At 63.8% G+C, this 17,410-nt stretch overlaps 1 protein-coding gene across 3 annotated transcripts in view; it reads right to left on the reverse strand.

Moving 5' to 3' along the window:
- Nucleotides 1-6,535: 6,535 nt before the first annotated feature.
- The window catches only part of BAZ2A (bromodomain adjacent to zinc finger domain 2A), a 30,260-nt gene continuing 19,385 nt past the window's right edge, over nucleotides 6,536-17,410 (reverse strand). For all 3 annotated transcript variants that reach the window (XM_044995416.1, XM_044995418.1, XM_044995417.1), the window contains exons 10-29: nucleotides 17,095-17,311; nucleotides 16,421-16,482; nucleotides 16,213-16,278; nucleotides 15,908-16,114; nucleotides 15,326-15,580; nucleotides 14,934-15,148; nucleotides 14,164-14,238; nucleotides 13,086-13,248; nucleotides 12,688-12,747; nucleotides 12,434-12,572; nucleotides 11,787-12,343; nucleotides 11,008-11,218; nucleotides 10,446-10,601; nucleotides 10,180-10,337; nucleotides 9,602-9,885; nucleotides 9,129-9,261; nucleotides 8,677-8,823; nucleotides 8,196-8,428; nucleotides 7,913-8,056; nucleotides 6,536-7,542 (exon numbers count right to left, since the gene is read on the reverse strand). In XM_044995416.1, the coding sequence (XP_044851351.1) occupies nucleotides 7,374-7,542; nucleotides 7,913-8,056; nucleotides 8,196-8,428; nucleotides 8,677-8,823; nucleotides 9,129-9,261; nucleotides 9,602-9,885; nucleotides 10,180-10,337; nucleotides 10,446-10,601; nucleotides 11,008-11,218; nucleotides 11,787-12,343; nucleotides 12,434-12,572; nucleotides 12,688-12,747; nucleotides 13,086-13,248; nucleotides 14,164-14,238; nucleotides 14,934-15,148; nucleotides 15,326-15,580; nucleotides 15,908-16,114; nucleotides 16,213-16,278; nucleotides 16,421-16,482; nucleotides 17,095-17,311 (3,651 nt within the window). In that variant the 3' untranslated portion in view covers nucleotides 6,536-7,373. The remainder of the gene's footprint in view (nucleotides 7,543-7,912; nucleotides 8,057-8,195; nucleotides 8,429-8,676; nucleotides 8,824-9,128; nucleotides 9,262-9,601; nucleotides 9,886-10,179; nucleotides 10,338-10,445; nucleotides 10,602-11,007; nucleotides 11,219-11,786; nucleotides 12,344-12,433; nucleotides 12,573-12,687; nucleotides 12,748-13,085; nucleotides 13,249-14,163; nucleotides 14,239-14,933; nucleotides 15,149-15,325; nucleotides 15,581-15,907; nucleotides 16,115-16,212; nucleotides 16,279-16,420; nucleotides 16,483-17,094; nucleotides 17,312-17,410) is intronic.

Here is a 17,410-nt window from a genome sequence, read left to right on the forward strand (position 1 = left end):
TGCCCTGGTAACACCTCCCCCTCCCCTCTCCAGCTAGTTACCTGCCCCAAACACCTAGCCCGTCCCCCCCCAGCCAATAAACCTCCTGCCCCCCCCGACACGCCGGGGGGGGGCACCACGCCAGGTTCAATGTTTTGTCCCGTTAACCAAAGATTGCTGGGCCCCACGGCGCTGCCCCCCAGCATCAGCCCCCCCCCCCGGTGACCAGGCCATTTCCAGGCAGCCGGAGGTGCCCGGCATCAACCAAAGCAGCTGGCGCCAGGCCTGGGTCAGGGAACAGGCGGGGGGTGGGGCAGTGTAGGACCCCCCAAAAGTGCAGTGAACCCTAAAAGCCACCCCCCCTGCCTCGAGCTAGGTTCCCTGCCCCCTGGGGGGCCTGCTTGTCCCCACCCCACTGCTCTCGGCTCCATTCGCCCCCTCGCGGGGGGGGGCTCGGGGCAGAGCCGGGGCCGCTGCTGCCCCGTGTCGTATCTAGGAAGGGGGGAGCTGGAGTGTTGGGGTGCATGGGGGGGCTAGTCTCAGCGCTGCCCCCACCACACCCCAGCGCACCAGGCGGCGGGTTCTCCCCGGCCACAGGGGCCCTGCAGGCCGAGCCCAGCCATGGGCCAAGGCCGGCCCCTGCTCGGGGGTCCCACCTGGGTGCCCAGTTGGCGCTGTCGTTCCCTGGCTCCCGCCCCACTGCTGGTGTTCAGGTCCCAACAATAAGAGGCCATTTGCCCCCCCCGCCGCCCCACTGCCGGTGCAGGGGGGGGTCGGGCCTGGCTGGGCCGGAATCCTGCTGGATTTTGAGTCTTGTGCCTTGATGGTTCCCTGCCCGATCCAGCCCCTGCACTTCAGGGGCGAGCGCGGGGCGGCCGGCGTCTAGCTCCCCCATTAACAGCCTGGGCCTGCAGCTGGGTCCCGGTATCCCCAAGAGACTCCCCCCGGACCCCTCGCCCACACGCCCTGAGTTGTGCCAGTCCCTGAGGCCTGGCAGATCCTAGCTTAGCACCACCCCCCACCCCCAGCGCGCTGCCCGTCATTGGCCAGCACCCCCCCACCCCCCCGTGAAGCTCTGGGTGCTCCTGAATTCGACGCTCGTGGTTACATTTGCCACATGCGCCCTGCCCCTGGCTACACAGCTACCTCGCCCCCACGGCGGCTCAGCTCCAGCACGTTGCACCCTGAGGGGCCCCCCCAGCTCCCCCCCCCCGGGCTGGAGGTGCAAAGCCGTGGCCCGTTCCCCACTCTCCGCCGGTTCATGGTTTCACAATGTTGCTGCTAATTCCTGGGGCACCTGTTTGCCAGACAGGGCCCCGCTGGTGGTGGTGTCAGATGGTGTTTTGTTCCGTTGCCTGGGGCGGGTGGGGGTTAGGGCTTGAGCGGGGTGGGGGGGGGCAGGTCCCACCTGGGCTCACACCCTGGCAGCTAACCAAAGAGGTGCTGGGAAGCCACGGGGGTGGGGGTGTGTGTGTGGAGGATAAACCAGCCTCTGGCATTAAAGACCAGGCCACGGGCGCTGGCACGACCCCACCTGCCATGGGCATCGCAGGTGCCTGGGGTCAGGAAGCCACAGCCTAGCAGCTGGTGCCTTGGGACCAGCCCAGGCTGGGGTTTAATCCCAGCAGAGGAGCGTTAGCTGGGGAAGCAGATCCCGGGCTCGCCGGGCAGGCTGGGTATGGGTCAGCGTGAGGGAGGGGGTGCAAGGCCTCGGGGCTGGGGTGGGGGGGCACCCATTGAAATTGGCAGCTCCGAGCTTTGAGCGGCAGCGGTTGTGAGCCCCAGAACCACCCCTCAAGCAGTGGGCGCCGGCCCCCGTCTCAGCCTGCACGCTGCACCCGCGGCCATCCCAGCGCCCGCCTCTGGCCTCGGCCGCATCGCAGGCACCAAATCACACAGGGCACCCACGGCTGTGGGGTCGCACGCCTGCCCCACAGGGCTGCAGGCCGGCGCTGGCTCGAGGCCCTAACCGCTGGGCGGGGGGGGCTGGGCTGCTGGAGAAACAGGCCGCTAAACCACCTCTTTTGCCACACCCCCCCGTGCTGCTCCCCACCCCGCCATGTCTTGCCCCCCAGGAGGTAGCACCCTTTAATTTATACCAAGGAGCATTTTGTACAGGTTTTTAAGTTTTTGGGTTTGTTTTTTTAAAAAAAAATCTCGAGGTTTCTAGTTTTGTATTCTTGCCGCTTCTGTGCTCCAGCCGGGCTTGTTCCCCCCCCCCCCCGCCCCCATCCCCCGCCGCTGATGGAGCTCCCACTCGGCTCATGTGGACGTTTTTGTTTTTAAATAAAAAGGTGGGAAATAAGTCGGCTCAGTCTCCTCTGTGGTTCGGCGGTTGGCTGGGAAAGTCGGTTAGTGCAGCCGCAGCAATTCTGGCTTCCGCCACCAGGGGGCGCCCTCCAGCAACATTAGTCACAACCTGTGGAACTCATTGCCAGGGGACACGGTGAAGGCCAAAAGCAGGATGAGCTCAGTTCATAGAGGTCCAGCCCTCGCTCTTAGCCACAACTGGCAGGAACACAACCCCCCCCCCGTGCTCCGGGTGGCGCTAAACCTCTGTCAAGAGCTGGGACTGGAGCACTGGCTAACGGCCCTGTTCTGCTCACACCCTCTGAAGTATTGGCCGAACCAGGATACAGCGCTAGCTGGACCCTTGGGCTATTGCTCTGTTCTTAAGCCATCGCTGTTGTAGAAGCTGGTCTGAGACCTGACACGCTCGCCTCACAGCCAGGCCCCGGCTCACACCTCCTCGAGCTGGGTTAATTCAGGAGAACGGAGCCGGCTGGGCAGCAGGAACCAGGCCCTTCTAGCACATCCCGGGCCCAGCAGGCTGCAGCTCGGTCCTGCTGCGCCACAGCGGCCAGGCTCCCTCCCTGCGTTCCCAAGCCGAGGAGGCGGCGCAGGAGCCCAGCGGATCAGACGGGTTGAGATGCGTCAGAAGCAGCTGCACAGGCATGACTCAGCGCGTGCAGGCAGCCAGCCGCCTCTGCAGCAGCAGCTCCCGCTCCACGGGCCTGGGAGCCAGTTAAAAGGGAGGCAGGCTCCTGGCTGCATGGGCACAGTAACCTGAGGGGGAAGGGGGGGTGGGGACAGAGGCCCACGTTCCACTCCTTGTAGTGGGTGCCCAAATCCCCTAGGCAGCTCAGCTTTCTAACCATAACAGCCTCATTTACCCACCAGTGCCTGGCTTGGGCTCAGTCGGACTGTCGTGGGAGTGCTCCAAGCCACACCCCAGGGAATTAGCTACCCGGTTACTCGCCCCTTGCACCCCGGGGAACCGTGCCCAGCCTGGGGCTTGCGCGGGTAGCAACGCTGGAGCGAAGGAAACACGCCCCAGCCTGTTATACCAGGACAAGGTCTGGGCAAGGCCTGGCCGCAGCCTGCTGTCCTTTGCCCGCTGCCTGGCATGGCTACTGAACGTTGGGGATGAGATTTTCCAGCAGGGGCTGGGGAGTCGGGCGATGGAGCGGCCCGGAAGGGGGTTACCAGGGATTTTTTAAACGCCCTGTAATAAAATGAGGGAGGGGCGCTTCTATTCCGACCACAGCGAGGGAAAAATATACAGGGAGCGGAGGAATTTTTCCCTACAGCCCTTTGACTCGATGCTCCCAACTCCCCTGGGCACTGCTTCTGCCTAATCCCCGTTCTTCCTGCCCGACACGCAGCCTGAACTTCAGCCCTGAAAAGCCAGCTGGGCTCTCCCCCTCCCCCCGCATCCAGCTGCCCCCCCCCAGAAACACCCCCGACGACACTGTCTCTATCAAACGTGGGTTTGTTTTTATTCTCGCAACTTGACAAGCACTCTCTACCGCTGTACTTGTGGGAACATCACATGGCAACAAACAGGAGTTAATCTAGAATATTTTTTTTTCCTTTAAACCTTATTAAAAATGAGATTGGTCCTAAAAATATAGAAAGAAATAAATTTAAATTCACAAAAACTGTACATTATCAAAAAGTCACTAAAACACCACATTTGGTTATATAAAAAAGAGCCAGTCCTGTTCCTTTTCCATGGAACATCAGAATATTTTTCTTTTATCGTGGTTGGTTCTTCCTGTTTTATCAGACAGACGGGGTGGGAGGGAAGGGGGGAAGGCCAGTTCTAGACACCCCCCCCCAAATGTAATTTACAAAGCCAACTCATTAAGGGTTAAAAAATAAAATATATTCCGCATCTTAACATTTCTCATACTCAGTCCAGAATGGCTTTTTACACTCTGGTGCATCCCCAATAAGGACGAATAGATGGGTGGGATTTCAGACACGGCTGGATTAATTTTGAGGGGATGGCAGGGGCTAAGAGGGAAGGTGGGGATTTAAAATTCACGGCATTTTTATCAGGGGGGAAAAAAAAACAACCCTTTTTAAAACACCACAACACCATTACAGAGACTAAAACTTTTCCATGACAAAAACAAAAACACAAACCAAAAAAACAAACAAAAAAAAACCACCTGACAGATCCAAATTATTTAAAAAAAAAAGTTTGTTACAGCGCAGTTATTTAGATAAAATATAAATATTTATGCATAATATAAAGTCAGTTCAAATAGACTTCAAATCCACCTCTTATCTCAAAGCAAAAAAATAAAATAAAAAGTTTTTGAGGTTATTTGATAGAAAAAAGGCTACTTTTTAAAGACCACGGGAGGGGGGGGTGGGGGAATGCATGACAGAGGCTGCTTCCATCTCAGGGCTTCCCACCCCCCCAAGGTAGGTTAGTTGATTTCAGTGCTCGTGGTGAGTGGGCGACGGGCTGGGGGAAGGGGGTGGGGGTGTGGCCCAGATGTGGCACAGCTGGACTGGCCTGTGAAGCGGCTCCGCTGGGGCCTGCCCACTAGCCGCTCTAAAGCGAGTACCCGTAATATCGTGGTTGAGGAGCTGGGGGGCGGCCAGGGCTTGATTTCCACACCGTCACTCCACCTCCGTGACGCTCTAGCCCCAGACAGGGCTTGAGACCTGGGAAGGGCAAGGGACACCCCCCCCCCCCGCACTTTCCGGAAAGGCCTGGGGGAGACCAGCAAGGGCTGCAGAGTGAACGAGCAAAGGGTTAATGGGGGGGGGGGGCTATCGGGAGGGTATTTCCAAAGACAACCCAGCTCAGCCTCCCCTGCCTAGATCAGGCCTGGCCCACCCCCCAGCATTCACCATCACACATTACCCTCAATACTGGGGAGGTGCTGCTGCCAATCCTTGCAGGGATCCGAGTGCTCTCCCCCCATTTTAAGCTGGGTGCCTAACCCCCCTAGACAGCTGCTGGGCGGGAGGGGGAGCCTTTACCTCCAGCTCTCGGCACCCAAGCCGAGGGTGGGGTCACGGAGTGGAGGGAGACTCTCCATTGGGATCAAGTGGCCCGTGGCCCAGGCACCCCAGGCCTTTCCCCTGCCCTGAGCAGGTTGGCGGGGAGCAAGGTTGGCCCCCCCCCTCCAGGTGCACCTTTGCCAAAGCACCCCCGCCCCCAAGAGGTCCCCCAGGCCTGGCGAGTGGCACGGGGGTGGGGGCGGGGCTTGCACACTGGGTGGTGCCAGCAGAGCCATTCAGAGGTTTGGGGGGCAGGGGGGATAGCCGGGGGGCTGGCCCGAGTGGCCCGTCCTGGGACAGAGGGGATCAAAACCACAGCTCTGGCTCCCTGGAGCCGTCAACAGGAATCTGGGGGGCAGGGGAGATGCTGAGAGGCTGGGGCTGAGGTCCTGGAGCTGCCTATGCTCTGCCAGCCCTTTGGGGCCCCCCCCCATCCCAGTGTGGGGCAGCTGCTGGCTTGGAGGGACGGGTCCTGCCCTGCTCCCCCTGCCCGTTCTTTACCCCTGCGAGGCAGGGTGGGTGCTGCCTGCGAAGAGCACACAGCAGGGTGGGGGGAGCTGGGCTGGGCTGGGCCCCCCTTGAAGTGCAAACCCAGAAGCTGGGGGGGGGGAGGGGGAGAAGAGGGTTGAAGGAAGAACAAACACCACAAGCCCTACTGGGGGGGGGTCCTCACGGCGAGGGGAGGGGCACACACCCCTTCAGGCTGGGATCCCATGAACAAGCCTAGGTCACCGGGGGTGGGGGTGTTCCTGCTGAGGAACAGGGCAGGGAAGGGGCTCCCACACACAGAACCCCCCACACTCCCCACCGGCTACAGGCCGATGCTCAGCCCCGCCCAGCTCCCTGTAGCCAGATCCGTGGGGGTGTCCGATCCTCCCTCAAACCCCTATTATTTGTGTGTGTGGGGTGTGTGTGTGTGTGTGTGACAGTCCTACAGCAGAGAAGGATCTGACCCGGTGGGGGGGGGGGACAACAGGGACACCCCCCCACTAAAGGTCCTGCAATGGTAGGGCCTGATGTAGGGGAGGGAGTTGGGAGAGAATTAGGGTGGGTAGTATAAAGGTCCCGGAAGGTAAGGGGGACGGGGACAGGCCTGGAAAGGTCCAGGAGGATAAGGGGGGCAGAGGGGCAGGGCTGGAAAGGTCCTGGAAGGTAAGAGCAATGGGGGACAGGGCGCATGGAAAAGTCCTGGAAGGGAAGGGCAGGCATGGAAAGGTCCCGGAAGGTAAGGGTGATGAGGGACGGGGGGCATGGAGGGCAGGCATGGAAAGGTCCCGGAAGGTAAGGGCGATGAGGGACAGGGTGCATGGAAAGGTCCAGGAAGGTGAGGGCGGAAGGGCAGGCATGGAAAGGTCCCAGAAGGTAAGGATGATGAGGGGCGGGGGGGCATGGAAAGGCCCCGGAAGGTAAGGGCAATGGGGGCGCATGGAAAGGCCCTGGAAGGTAAGGACAGAAGGGCAGGCATGGAAAGGTCCCGGAAGGGAAGCAGCGAGCCGGGGACGGGGGGAGGACTGTGTGTGGAAGCAGCGCATCCCAGTGTCGTTGCGAGCGGGTCCGGGTGTGAAGCTCGACGCGAATCTCGAGGAGTTGAGTTCACTTTACTGGCCATTAATGCCTCAGGGACAGCACACAGCAGTGCCATCCTCATACACGGTCACTACGAACTATTGCTATGTTAAATACTCCCAGCCAAGGGGGCGGGGGGGCGTCTTTCTTCGGTTGCCGGGTCAGGTGGTGGTGAAGTAGAAAAGGAACCCGACGAGCGATCGCCCGGTTTCTTTCGTTTTTGGCTTCCACAGTCCGTGAGTCCAGGTGGCTCGGGGGGGCTGGAGCAGCCGGGCCGTGGAGACGCCCCGTTACCCCAAGCCCCTTGGTATGTGTGTGTGTGGGAGGGAGGGGCTTTTCCACGCCGCGCCGGGACCAGCCTCCGTCGGGAATTCAGCAGGCAGCGAAATAGGCTCCAGCGGAGTCAGTTCTTTTGCGGGGGGGGGGGAGGGGGTGTCTCTCCCTACCCCAAACCGCACGAGACAGGTCTCAGGTCAGGAGCGTGGAGGGGGCACAGTCCCCAACCCCACCCCTGGGCTCCCGCTTCACGGGTTAGGAGCGTGTTTTCCCTGATAAAATTCCTCCCACCGGCTCTCGAAGAATCTCCGCATGGCGCACCCGGCCTTGCCCACCTCCGAGTCGTCCTCGTTGAAGGTCTGGCAGTTGTCGAACACCAGCGTGGCATCGGCGGCGAATTCCTCGCAGCTCACGTACCTAGGGAGCAGCCGGGGAGACTGAGTCACCTCCGAGTCCTCCCCCCCGCCCCGGATCACAGCAGCCTCAGAGCAGGGAACAGCTCCCCTGACCTCCGCTGCCACCCCCTCCCCATTGCCTGAATCCCCCCATACCCATCCTGGCCCTTTCCCTCTATCCTGCTCCCCTGCCCCAGCGATGCCCGGGGGGTGTCTAGCCAGCCCTTGGGAAGGGGGAGGAGGAGCCCCCACCAGCCCCACGCAGCCAGATGGGTGCAGGTAGGTTCTGCAGCCCGGGGAAGGGGAGGGATGCTCGGTGCCAGCCTGCGAGGTCCACGCCGCCCTCTGGCTCCTTGCAGAGATGCCCCCGAGTCCCCTGCCCCGACACTCACTCGCCCCGCAGCAGCCGCGTCCGCATGGTGGCGAAGTCCATGGGGTTCTTGATGATTTTCCTGTAGCCGGGCACCAACCGGGGGTTGACGGGCTCCAGGAAGGGCCAGGCGTCCTCCTGAGACTCCATCTCCATCAGGATGATCCTGCAGAAGGGGAGGGGCATAGCACAGGGATACGTACCAAACTGGGGAGCACAGTGCCCCCACCCCAGCTGGGGCATGCACACGGCCCCCCTCCCTGGGCCCCGCCCCCGCTGGGGGGGCCACACCCCAGGGTACGTACTCGCAGAAGGTCAGGTCGCTGCTCTGGCCACGTGGCGACAGTCTCCTCCGCTTGGAGGGGGACAGGCCCTCCCCTGAGTAGCGGGGCACTGACAGGGTGTCACGCCTCCGCGGCAGGACCCGGCGCCCGGGGCTCTCCTCCTCCTCCGGGAAGCCCCCCCCGAAGAGACGTCCGCTTTTCCGCTTCTTGCCCTGCCTGGGCGAACTGGGGTCCTCGTAATACTCGCCTCCCGCCTGCAAGGAAAGAGAGATCGGGGGGGGATCACCCGCTGAAATCGGTCGCTCCCCACCCCCGAACCGCACAATAGGGAAACTGAGGCACGAGGGGAGACGCTCCTCTGAGGTCACCCAGCAGCCCTGGCTCCCAGCAGGGGTGGGGGAGAGAGGGTGTTATCTGGGCTTGGAAAGATCTCGGTGAGGGGGACAGCCCGGCTCAGGCCACGCAGGGGTCGAAGCCCAGCTGGGCTCCCACGGGAACGCACCTGGGAGATGCAGACGGAGCAGAACCAGTCCCCGTCCGGCACCTCCGTCATCCTGGGCCGGTGGCAGTAGAGGTGGCAGCCGCGGTCGCAGCCGTCACACAGCAGCAGGTGTTCGTCGTCATCCCCCTTCCGGCACACCAGACACGTCTGGGGGCAAAGGAGCACATGAGGTGGGTGGGCTGAGACGGGCCCCCAGCCCCCGACAGGAACTCAGCCCAACCAGGTATTTCTCCCTTACCCTACTAGGTCCATCCAGCCCGGATCCAGCCCTGACCCCCTCCCCGCCCCTGCAGTAGGATGGTGGCTCCCCCAACAGAGTTCCAGCCCCGACTCTCCCTCCTGCAGCAGGGAGTTCCACAGGGTGCCACGTCTTCCCTGCACTACCCCTGATCCCTGGCACCTCCTGACATCCGGGAACCATCGAATGTGCCCCCCCCCCCCCGACCCCTTACCACTTTGTTGACTGACTTCTCCCAGGCAATGGATTTCTCCAGCTGGTAGATACACAGGGAGACCTGGGCCGCGCTCCGGCACCGCTCCAGGGTCTGGCGCCACGTCCGCATCCGGGGAGTGATCTCGTAGGCACTGGGGGAGGAGAGAAACACAGCCTGGTGCATGGAGGATGCCCTGACAGGGAGCTGGTTGCATGCTAAGTAACCCTTGCTGCCACCCCCCACCCAGCCCTGGGGAGGGGGTTACTGTCCGGGTTGTCCAGAGAGGGAAACTGAGGCACAGAAAGACAGGGATCTGCCTAAACCACATGGCTAGGAAGAGAACCCAGGAGTCCTGGCACCCAGCACTTCCCTGCTTTAACCCACTCGACCCCACCCCCATCCCAGAGCCAGGAGTCTGGGCTCCCAGCCTGTGCTCTGGAGCCGCGTCCCGGAAACCCCATTGCCCCCCCCCGCGCGTGCCAGGCACTCACATCTCCGTGCTGCCCAGGTCCAGCGCCTCAGGGCTGCTCAGCACGACCTTCTCCACCACCACCTCGTGCGGCGGCCACAGCGGCTCCTTCAGGTACCGGCGCTCCATGTTCTGCTCCAGCGCCGCCAGCCGCAGGACGGCCAGGTCCAGGGGGTTGGTGGCCTCCCGGGAGGGGGGCAGCCCCTCCCGCCGGTTCTTGAGGGTGATGTCCTCCAGGGCCCCCAGCTTGTGCTCGCAGTACCGCAGGTCGTCCCGCGCCGAGTCGGGGCTCGGACAGGTCCAGCCCTGGGGGGGAGAGAGAGCCTTAGCGGGGGGCTGGGGGGGGTTCAGCCTGCTCAGATCCCAGCTGGCTTTACCAGCTACCCAGCAGCACCCGGGGCTGCCTTGGGGTCATGGCCCTGGGGGGAGGGACCAGGGAAAGAGTTCGCTGGCATGATGGGGCAGCCGCCTGTGCCAGGGACCCACCCCCTGCGCCAAACGCACCCCGCAGCCGCAAGGAGGGGTGCCTTCTGCAGCACCCACTAGCTCTCCCAAGCTCTATGGGGGTGGGGAGCGCAGGGCGGGGGCCAGGCTCCTCACCCGGATCTGCAGATCCGCCATCAGGACCCGCTGCTCCAGCTCTTCCACCCACTGCAGGAGGGCGAGGTCCATCTCGTAGGCCCGCTCCGTCACGGACCACCTGGCCAAAGCTTCCTGAGACACGGGGTGGCCGGCGGCCTGGGGCTGGAAGATGGGATCTGGGCGGGAGAGAGGCAGGGTTAACGGCCCGGCGTCCTCACCCCCCCCTCCCCCACGGCCCGGTTCTCCCCCCTCCCCCACCCAACGGCCGGCCGGCGTGTCCTCACCGGCAGTGGCGCGGGCGCAGACCTCCCGCAGATACTCCTTGTGCTTGGTGAGGTGCTTGTGCAGGGCCTTCTCGCGGATCCCCCGCGGGTGCAGCGCTCGGGCCACGGCCTCCAGCTCCTCCGGGTCCTTGAGCCACCACCAGCCGCTCTGCATCTCTGCAAGGCAGCCACGGAGCCGGCTGAGCACTGGAGGGGGGCTGCCAGCTCCCAGTCACCCTGCAGGGGAAGGGGACCCCAGCAGGGAACGGGAGACAATCCCCACCGCCCTGCAGCACGGCAGGGAAGGGGACACCCAGGAGTCCTGATTGGCACCCAAACCCAGCTCTGGGCCCTCAATGAGACGGGGGCGAACGTGGTCTCCTGTCACCCTGTGCTTCACCCGAGGCTGGGTGCCCCCCTGTGAATGGTGGGGGGGGGGGACGATGGACGATGTCAAGAGGGAGACCCACCCTCCCCTAGGCAAGGAAGGAAGGGAAGTCTGGCTGGGCAGGGAAGGTGGCAGGCTGGGAAGAGAAGAGCAGCGCTGGGGTCAATGTCTGATGGGGGTGGGGGGTGTCCTCACCTGGGGGCACGGGCTGCGCCATCAGCTGGGTGAGATACTTCTGCTCAATCTGCTTGAAGAACTTGGTGGGGGGCCGGCCCCGGCGCTTGGGCTGGCCCGGCGGCTCCTGGGCCTTCTCGGATCCGCCCCGGCCCCTCGGGCACGCGCTGGGCACCCTGGGGCTGGCGTGGACGGGCGTGGACGCGAGGGCGGGAGACGTGGGGCCATTCGGCTGGGAGGAGAGACGGCGCGGGTGAGAGGTGCCGGCTGCACAGCCCTCGCCCCAGCCCCGCCGCCCACCCTGGGAGCCAGTCCCTCCAGCCCCCCGGGAGCTCCGGATCTAAGTGACCCCCGTCACGGGGCACCCCCCACTTGCCATGGGCCTCGTCTGTGCTCCTGCCCCCCTTCCTCGGGGGCCAGCCACCACCCCACTCCTCCCCTCGCAGCCCCCTGGATATGGGGAAGTGGGTTCCTCCCCAGATTCAGCCCCACCCCAGGGAGCTGGAGCCCACAGATCCGCCAGGCTCCAGCTAGTCCCCCCGACTCCTGCCCGGGGCCCAGATCCTGCCACAGGGGCGAGGGGAAGGGGACGGGGCGGCTTTCCAGCCCTGCTTAGAGCAACACCTACAGGGGCCAGAGGCGAGGGTCCCTTTGGCAGTGCCAGCTGTGCCCACAGGGTCAGCCAGACAGGCGCCTGCCAACAGGGATCTGCTAGGCCCCCCTCCTCCCCGTGTCCCATTCCCCAAACTCCTTTTCCTGCCCACTCCAGCAGCAGCCCCAGGCGCCCGGCCGGCTCTCACCTGCCTGCCCGTAGCCTTGGGCTGGTCCCCGGGGTGAAGGCTGCGAGGTTGGGGGGCGGCTCTAGCCGGGGGCTCCTCCGAGGAGGTAGTGAGGGGGGGAGAGGCATGGCAGGGCGTCCTGGGCAGCAGGTTGAACCAGGGTCCCTGTTTCTCCACTGTCTCTGGGAAGCTCTCCTCCAGGGCGGGCGCCTCGGGGGCAGGGGGGCTGGGGTCCCCTTTCCCGGGGCTGCTGTCCGGGGTGAGGACCGAGCCGTTGAGCAGGGATGACTGCGTCTGGCTCAGCCAGGACAGGAAGGCCGACTGGCTCAGGTCGTGCTGGCTCTGGCAGGGGGGCAGCGAGTCCTCCAGGAGCCCGTTGAGGGGTGGGGGCTTGGGCCTGCCCGGCCGGGCCGGCTCCTCTTTGCTTTTCCGCGGCCGGCCCCGCGCCCGGGAGGCCGTGCACTTCAGCCGGCTGCGGATGGGCAGCTCGACCGGTTCCTTCTTCACGGGGCAGATCTCCGGGGCAGCCTCTTTCTCCTCTTCCTCCTCCGCCGTGTCCTTGGGCCCCTCCTCCGCAGCTGCAGGGTGGGGTCGGGAAGAGCTCAGACCCGTGCAAGCCCCTCTGCTGTAACAGCCCCCCTCCCCACAAGGCCCCCGACCCGGCTCACCTGCCTCAGAGCCCTCCACGAAGATCCCGCCCAGGTGGGGCAGAACCCAGTACCGCCGGCGGTAGCGGTCCTGGCCCAGCGCCGCGGCCCGCAGCGTCTGCGAAGCGTGGAGCAGCTTCTTCCGGAAGAACATCTGCCTCTGGGGGAGGGAAACGAGGGTGAACGGGGGGGGAGCCATCGTCTGCTGGGGGCTGTCCCGGGGGATCCAGAGCCAGAGGCTGCCAGCTCCCCACCCCAAGTGGGGCCAGCCTTACCTTGGCTAGCTTCTCGATCTGTCTCTCCAGCTCGGGGACGCTGGAGGCAGGAATGCTGGCCTGAGCGGGAGAAGGGACAGTCAGGAGGAGTGAATTCCCACCCCCTTGCCCACCATGTTCCCCTGGCTCTGCCTACAGGACCTCTATGGAGATGGGGGAATAGCCCCCCCCTTTACCCCTCGAACATCAGCAGCTCTGGTTCACCCTTGTGCTGTTGTCCCTATGGCACAGCTGGGGAAACTGAGGCACCAGGGAGCGAGACTTGCACGAGTCAGAGGTAGAGCTGGGAAAAAAACCCAGGAGTCCTGTCTCCCCTGCTAACCACTAAATGACACTGCCTCCGAAAGGCAGAGGCGAACGTCCCCACTCCCGTCGACCTGGCCCTGCCACGCGGCTACCTCCTCATCCTTGCGGGATTTCCGGCCCCGGCTCTCTTCCTCCTCTGCCTCCAGGCCACTGTTCTCCTCCGTGATCCGGGAGCTGCGCCGCCTGGGCCCCTCATCCAGGCCCGTGATCTCGGACTCCGGGCGGCCCGTCTTCTTGGCCAGGGCGATTTTCAACCTGCAGAGCCGCACAGGGAACATCCTGAATGCCAGCCGGGGACACCGACTCCCTGCCGCCCCTCAGGTACCCAACCCCCGCATGGGCTGGGGGCAGGCGCGCAGTTTGGATCCAACAGGCCGAGAACTCAGATGTTGCCGCGGCAGAGCGGCTGCAGCAGCTTCCTTCCAATTCACCAAGACGCCTGGAGCCCCGCTGCCCTCCCCCCATAGCCATCCCGTAAGTTTCTGTGCCAGAAGTAGGGCTGGGCATTTGACTGGTCCTAAAAGAATCGGTCAATTCATCAGTCAAAAATGGCCAAATATTTTAGAGCACTGACTTCTTCCAACTACAAACCACAGCACCAGAAAAACGGGAGGCGTTCGTGGCCTCCCGCAGGCTTCGCCTGAGATCAGCCAGCCTCAGACAGACTCGCGACCAATTAACTATTGGCCAGTCTAAGCTATTAGCCAATCAGGATGCTTTTGCTACGTTATAAACTGACGTCAGTCATTTTGCAGTGAGAATCATCAATAAAAACTAGATATTCTTTCAATAGGAATATCTAGCCCATGAAACAATGAATTCACACGGCAGTGGCTCTGCTGGGTAATCTGAGCACTAATCTGGCTCCTGAACCGCTGAGGTCCGAGTATCCCTGGCTCGGACGTTGGTGCTTCATTCCAGACGACGAGCTACTCAAGCTCAGAGCGGAAAACACGACGAAATGAAGTTCCAACCGATGACAGATGCGATCGCAAAAGGTAGGTCAGTGCCTATTTCAGGGCCTCTCGCTGGAATATTTAACTCTGGTCGAACAATAGGCAGGTCAGTTGACATTATCCGGCAGATCAATTGACCAGAAACGCCGTCCCCCTCTGCCCCCAGCCTCCTCCTCGACCCAGCCTGCCGCCCGAAGCCCCCGGTAGCACCCACCTGCGTAGCTTGCCCTCGATGATCCATTTGTTCCTCCTGTAGTTGGACATGTTCTCCAGAGTCTTGTCGATTTCACTGCAACGACAGCCCCGAGTTTAGCAAAGCAGCCCTGGCCGGACCTCGCCCCACCCTGCACCCCCTCGGGAAGGCAAAGGAGCAACACCCTCCAGGGTGCCAGGGCCGGATCTCGCCTCCAGGCCCAGCCTGTTGGGTCCCTGCCCATCACGTGCTCGGGAACGGTTCAGAGCATGTACGGCTGGGGTGGGCAGAGTGCAGCCCAGAGACTACGAGTCCCAGCATGCAACACTCCCACCTGGCTTCCTACTCAGAGCCAGATGGCAGTACTGCATTCTGGGACTTCTTGTCCGCAAGCCCCCTGAGCGCTTCGCCCAATGCATGATGGGATATGTAGTTTCCCTGACTTGCACCATCATTTGGCTCAAGGCAGCCCAATGCACGCTGGGATATGTAGTCTCCCTGGCCTGCACAGCTAGGGTGGCCAGATTTTATAGGGACAGTCCGGATTTTTGGGTCTCTCTCTCTCTCATATAGGCTCCTATTACCCCCCACCCCAGTCCTGATTTTTCACCCTTGCTGTCTGGTCACCCTATGCACAGTCCCTACGCAGCCCAATGCCTTCTGGGATATGTAGTCTCCCTGGCCTGCATCACCCCATGAGAGGCAACAGCTGGGTTTTGATCCCTGTTCTAGCCAGCGCCCCCCCCAAGGCTGCAGGGCCCCAGCGGCCCCGCCCGGCCCCCGCTCCTCACTTGATGATGAGGGCGCTGCCGTTGAGCTCATTGACCAGGAAGGCCAGGATGGCCGCCTTGCGGTCGGGGGGCAGCGCCTGGAAGGGCTTGGTCCGCAGCCCGTGGCACAGGTCGGCGTCGGCCCCGTAGGCCATGAGGAAGCAGCGCAGGATCTCGGAGACGGTGTCCCGGTTCAGGCTGATCTCGGACACCTTCTCCCCGAGGATCTTCAGGGACTGGGGGGAGGAGGACAGGAGTTAGCAGTGGAGGAGGGTCCGTGCTAAGCGGGAGCCTGGCTGGACAATGCTCCAGGTCATGCAGGAAGTGTGGGGCGGAGCAGGAAATGGAACCAGGCTCCCCCCCCCGCCCCGTTGTTCATACTGAGTCCAGGGGGCTCGGCCGCGCCCACGTACCTGGCAGTAGGAAGGGAGGCCGGGGTCATAGAGTGCAGCCCGCAGGAGCCGCACCAGCAGGTCCTGCACCTCGCCCAGACTGTCGTCCACGCCGAACAGCCCCTCCTGCAGGGTGCAGAGGCTGGGGACGTCCCGGGGCACCTCGAAGCCCAGGACCCGGCCGTAGCTGTGCAGGAACTCCACGATGGTGAGGCAGTCGGAGAAGGCACCGCTGGGCAGGACCAGGCCGGGGATGCGGGAGAATGGCGGCAGGGGCTGGGGGAAAGAGAGAGAGAGACACGCTGGTCAGCGGGGCCTAGTGGCTGGAGCCGGGACCTTGGCAGGTTTCAGCATGGTTCCCTTCCACCCCCCGACCCCCAACGCATGGGCATGTGACACCAGCCTCGCCACCCCCAATGGGCCAGCGCAGGAGGCACCAGGCCCCACACCCCATGTGAGGGGCTTGCTCAGCCCTCGCCCCGTGGGGAGCCCACCCCGACCCACTCGTGGGAGCCCAGGGCAGCTGCAGAGCCAGACGGGCGCTGGGCCTCAGGGGTGGGAGAGCCCTGATCTCCCCCGCTCCCGCCAGGGGGTTCACCCCACCTGATGGTCGCCCAGGCACATGTCCTCGGTGGGCTTCTTCATCTCCTCTAAAATCATCTGCTGCCGGCGCCGCTCCTCCAGCCGCCGCTGGGCCAGCAGGTTCTTGTCCACCTTCCGCACAGCCTTGGCCTTCTCCTTGGGCCGCCCCTTCTCCTTGGGCCGCCCCTTCTCCTTGGCCTTCTCCGGCCGCGCCTTCTCCTTCTTCGCCTGGGGGACAGAGAGCGGCAGGGGGGGCGAGTCAGGGACACAGCCCCCCCCTTCGTGTCTCCCCCCCGCCTCCCCCAAACAGGGCCCTCCACACCCACCTTGGCTTTCTTCTTGGCCTCCTTGGGCTTGGGCACTTTGGCCTCCTGCTTCTGTTTGTTCCTTGCCTGGAAGGGATAAAATCCAGCTCAGGTGCCTGGCGGGGAGGGGAGCCCCAGACTGGGAGGGGGCGGAGGGGGGAAGGGACACCCTCCCAGCTCCGACTGGGTGCCCCAGGTGGAGGGAGCCCTCCCCTAGCGCCGCTCGTACCTTTCGCCTCATCTTCTTCTTGATCTTGCTCATCTTCAGCTTGTCTTCGTCGCTGAGCACCTCTGCAAGTCAGGGGGGGGGGGAAGAGAGAAAGAGTCAAGGGTGGAGCCGGGCGGGCGTGTGTGTGTGTCACCTGGCGGAAGATTCGTGTCTCCTGGTCGCTGGGGATGCGGGCGCCAGGCCCGCACGCTGTCCGGAAGCTGGCACAGTAGCGTCCACAGCAACAGGCGTGTGCATGATGGGGGAGGGGGGGAGCGGCGCAGGGAGCGGCCACGGGCCAGGAGTGGGGGCTACAGTTTAAGACCCAGCCTGCCTGAGCAGACCCAATCTCCGGTTCCATCAGCGAGGTGCCCAGAGGGTGCTGCCCCGGGCTGGCAGGGGAGATCAGGCCCACGGCACTGCGGCAGGGTGTCACCTGGGAAGCCAGGCGGTCCCACCGGGGGAGTCTCACACCCTCCAGCTGGCAGCTTCTTAGCCGGGCTCCTCCCCGGACGGTGCCTTTGCCCCCAGGCGCGCAGCAGGTTGAGGGTGGGGCCGGATCCAGAGCGGTGCTGAGCAGCCCCGTCCCTGCTCTGAAATCAGCGGGAGTGGCTGGCGCATCGGGGCAGGTGGCGCCCCAGGAGCCGTGCTCCCTTCGGGCACAGGGATCTCCCGGCACCGGGGAGGCGGGGTACCTTGGGCTTCCAGTTTCTTCAGGAGCCTGGCGTCGGTCTTGCTCAGCAAGTCGGCCATCTTGGCCTTGGGGGGCCGGCCCCGTCCGCGCTTCACCTTGGGCGCCTCCTTGGCCTTGGCCTTCTCCTTTTCCGCGTTGCGGGGGCGCCCGCGCTTGCCCGTGATGGCCTGGATGCGCGAGGGGATTTCCTCCTGGGTCAGCTTCACCCACTGCAAGCCCTGCGCGGGGGAGGGGAGAGCCAGACTGACCCTGGGGTCTCCACACCTAGCCCTGGCCTGACCCCCACCCCCCCAATGCCTGGGCCCCCGGGGAAGTCT

Source organism: Mauremys mutica, chromosome 20 (assembly GCF_020497125.1).
Source record: "Mauremys mutica isolate MM-2020 ecotype Southern chromosome 20, ASM2049712v1, whole genome shotgun sequence".
NCBI classification, from domain to species: Eukaryota; Metazoa; Chordata; order Testudines; family Geoemydidae; genus Mauremys; species Mauremys mutica.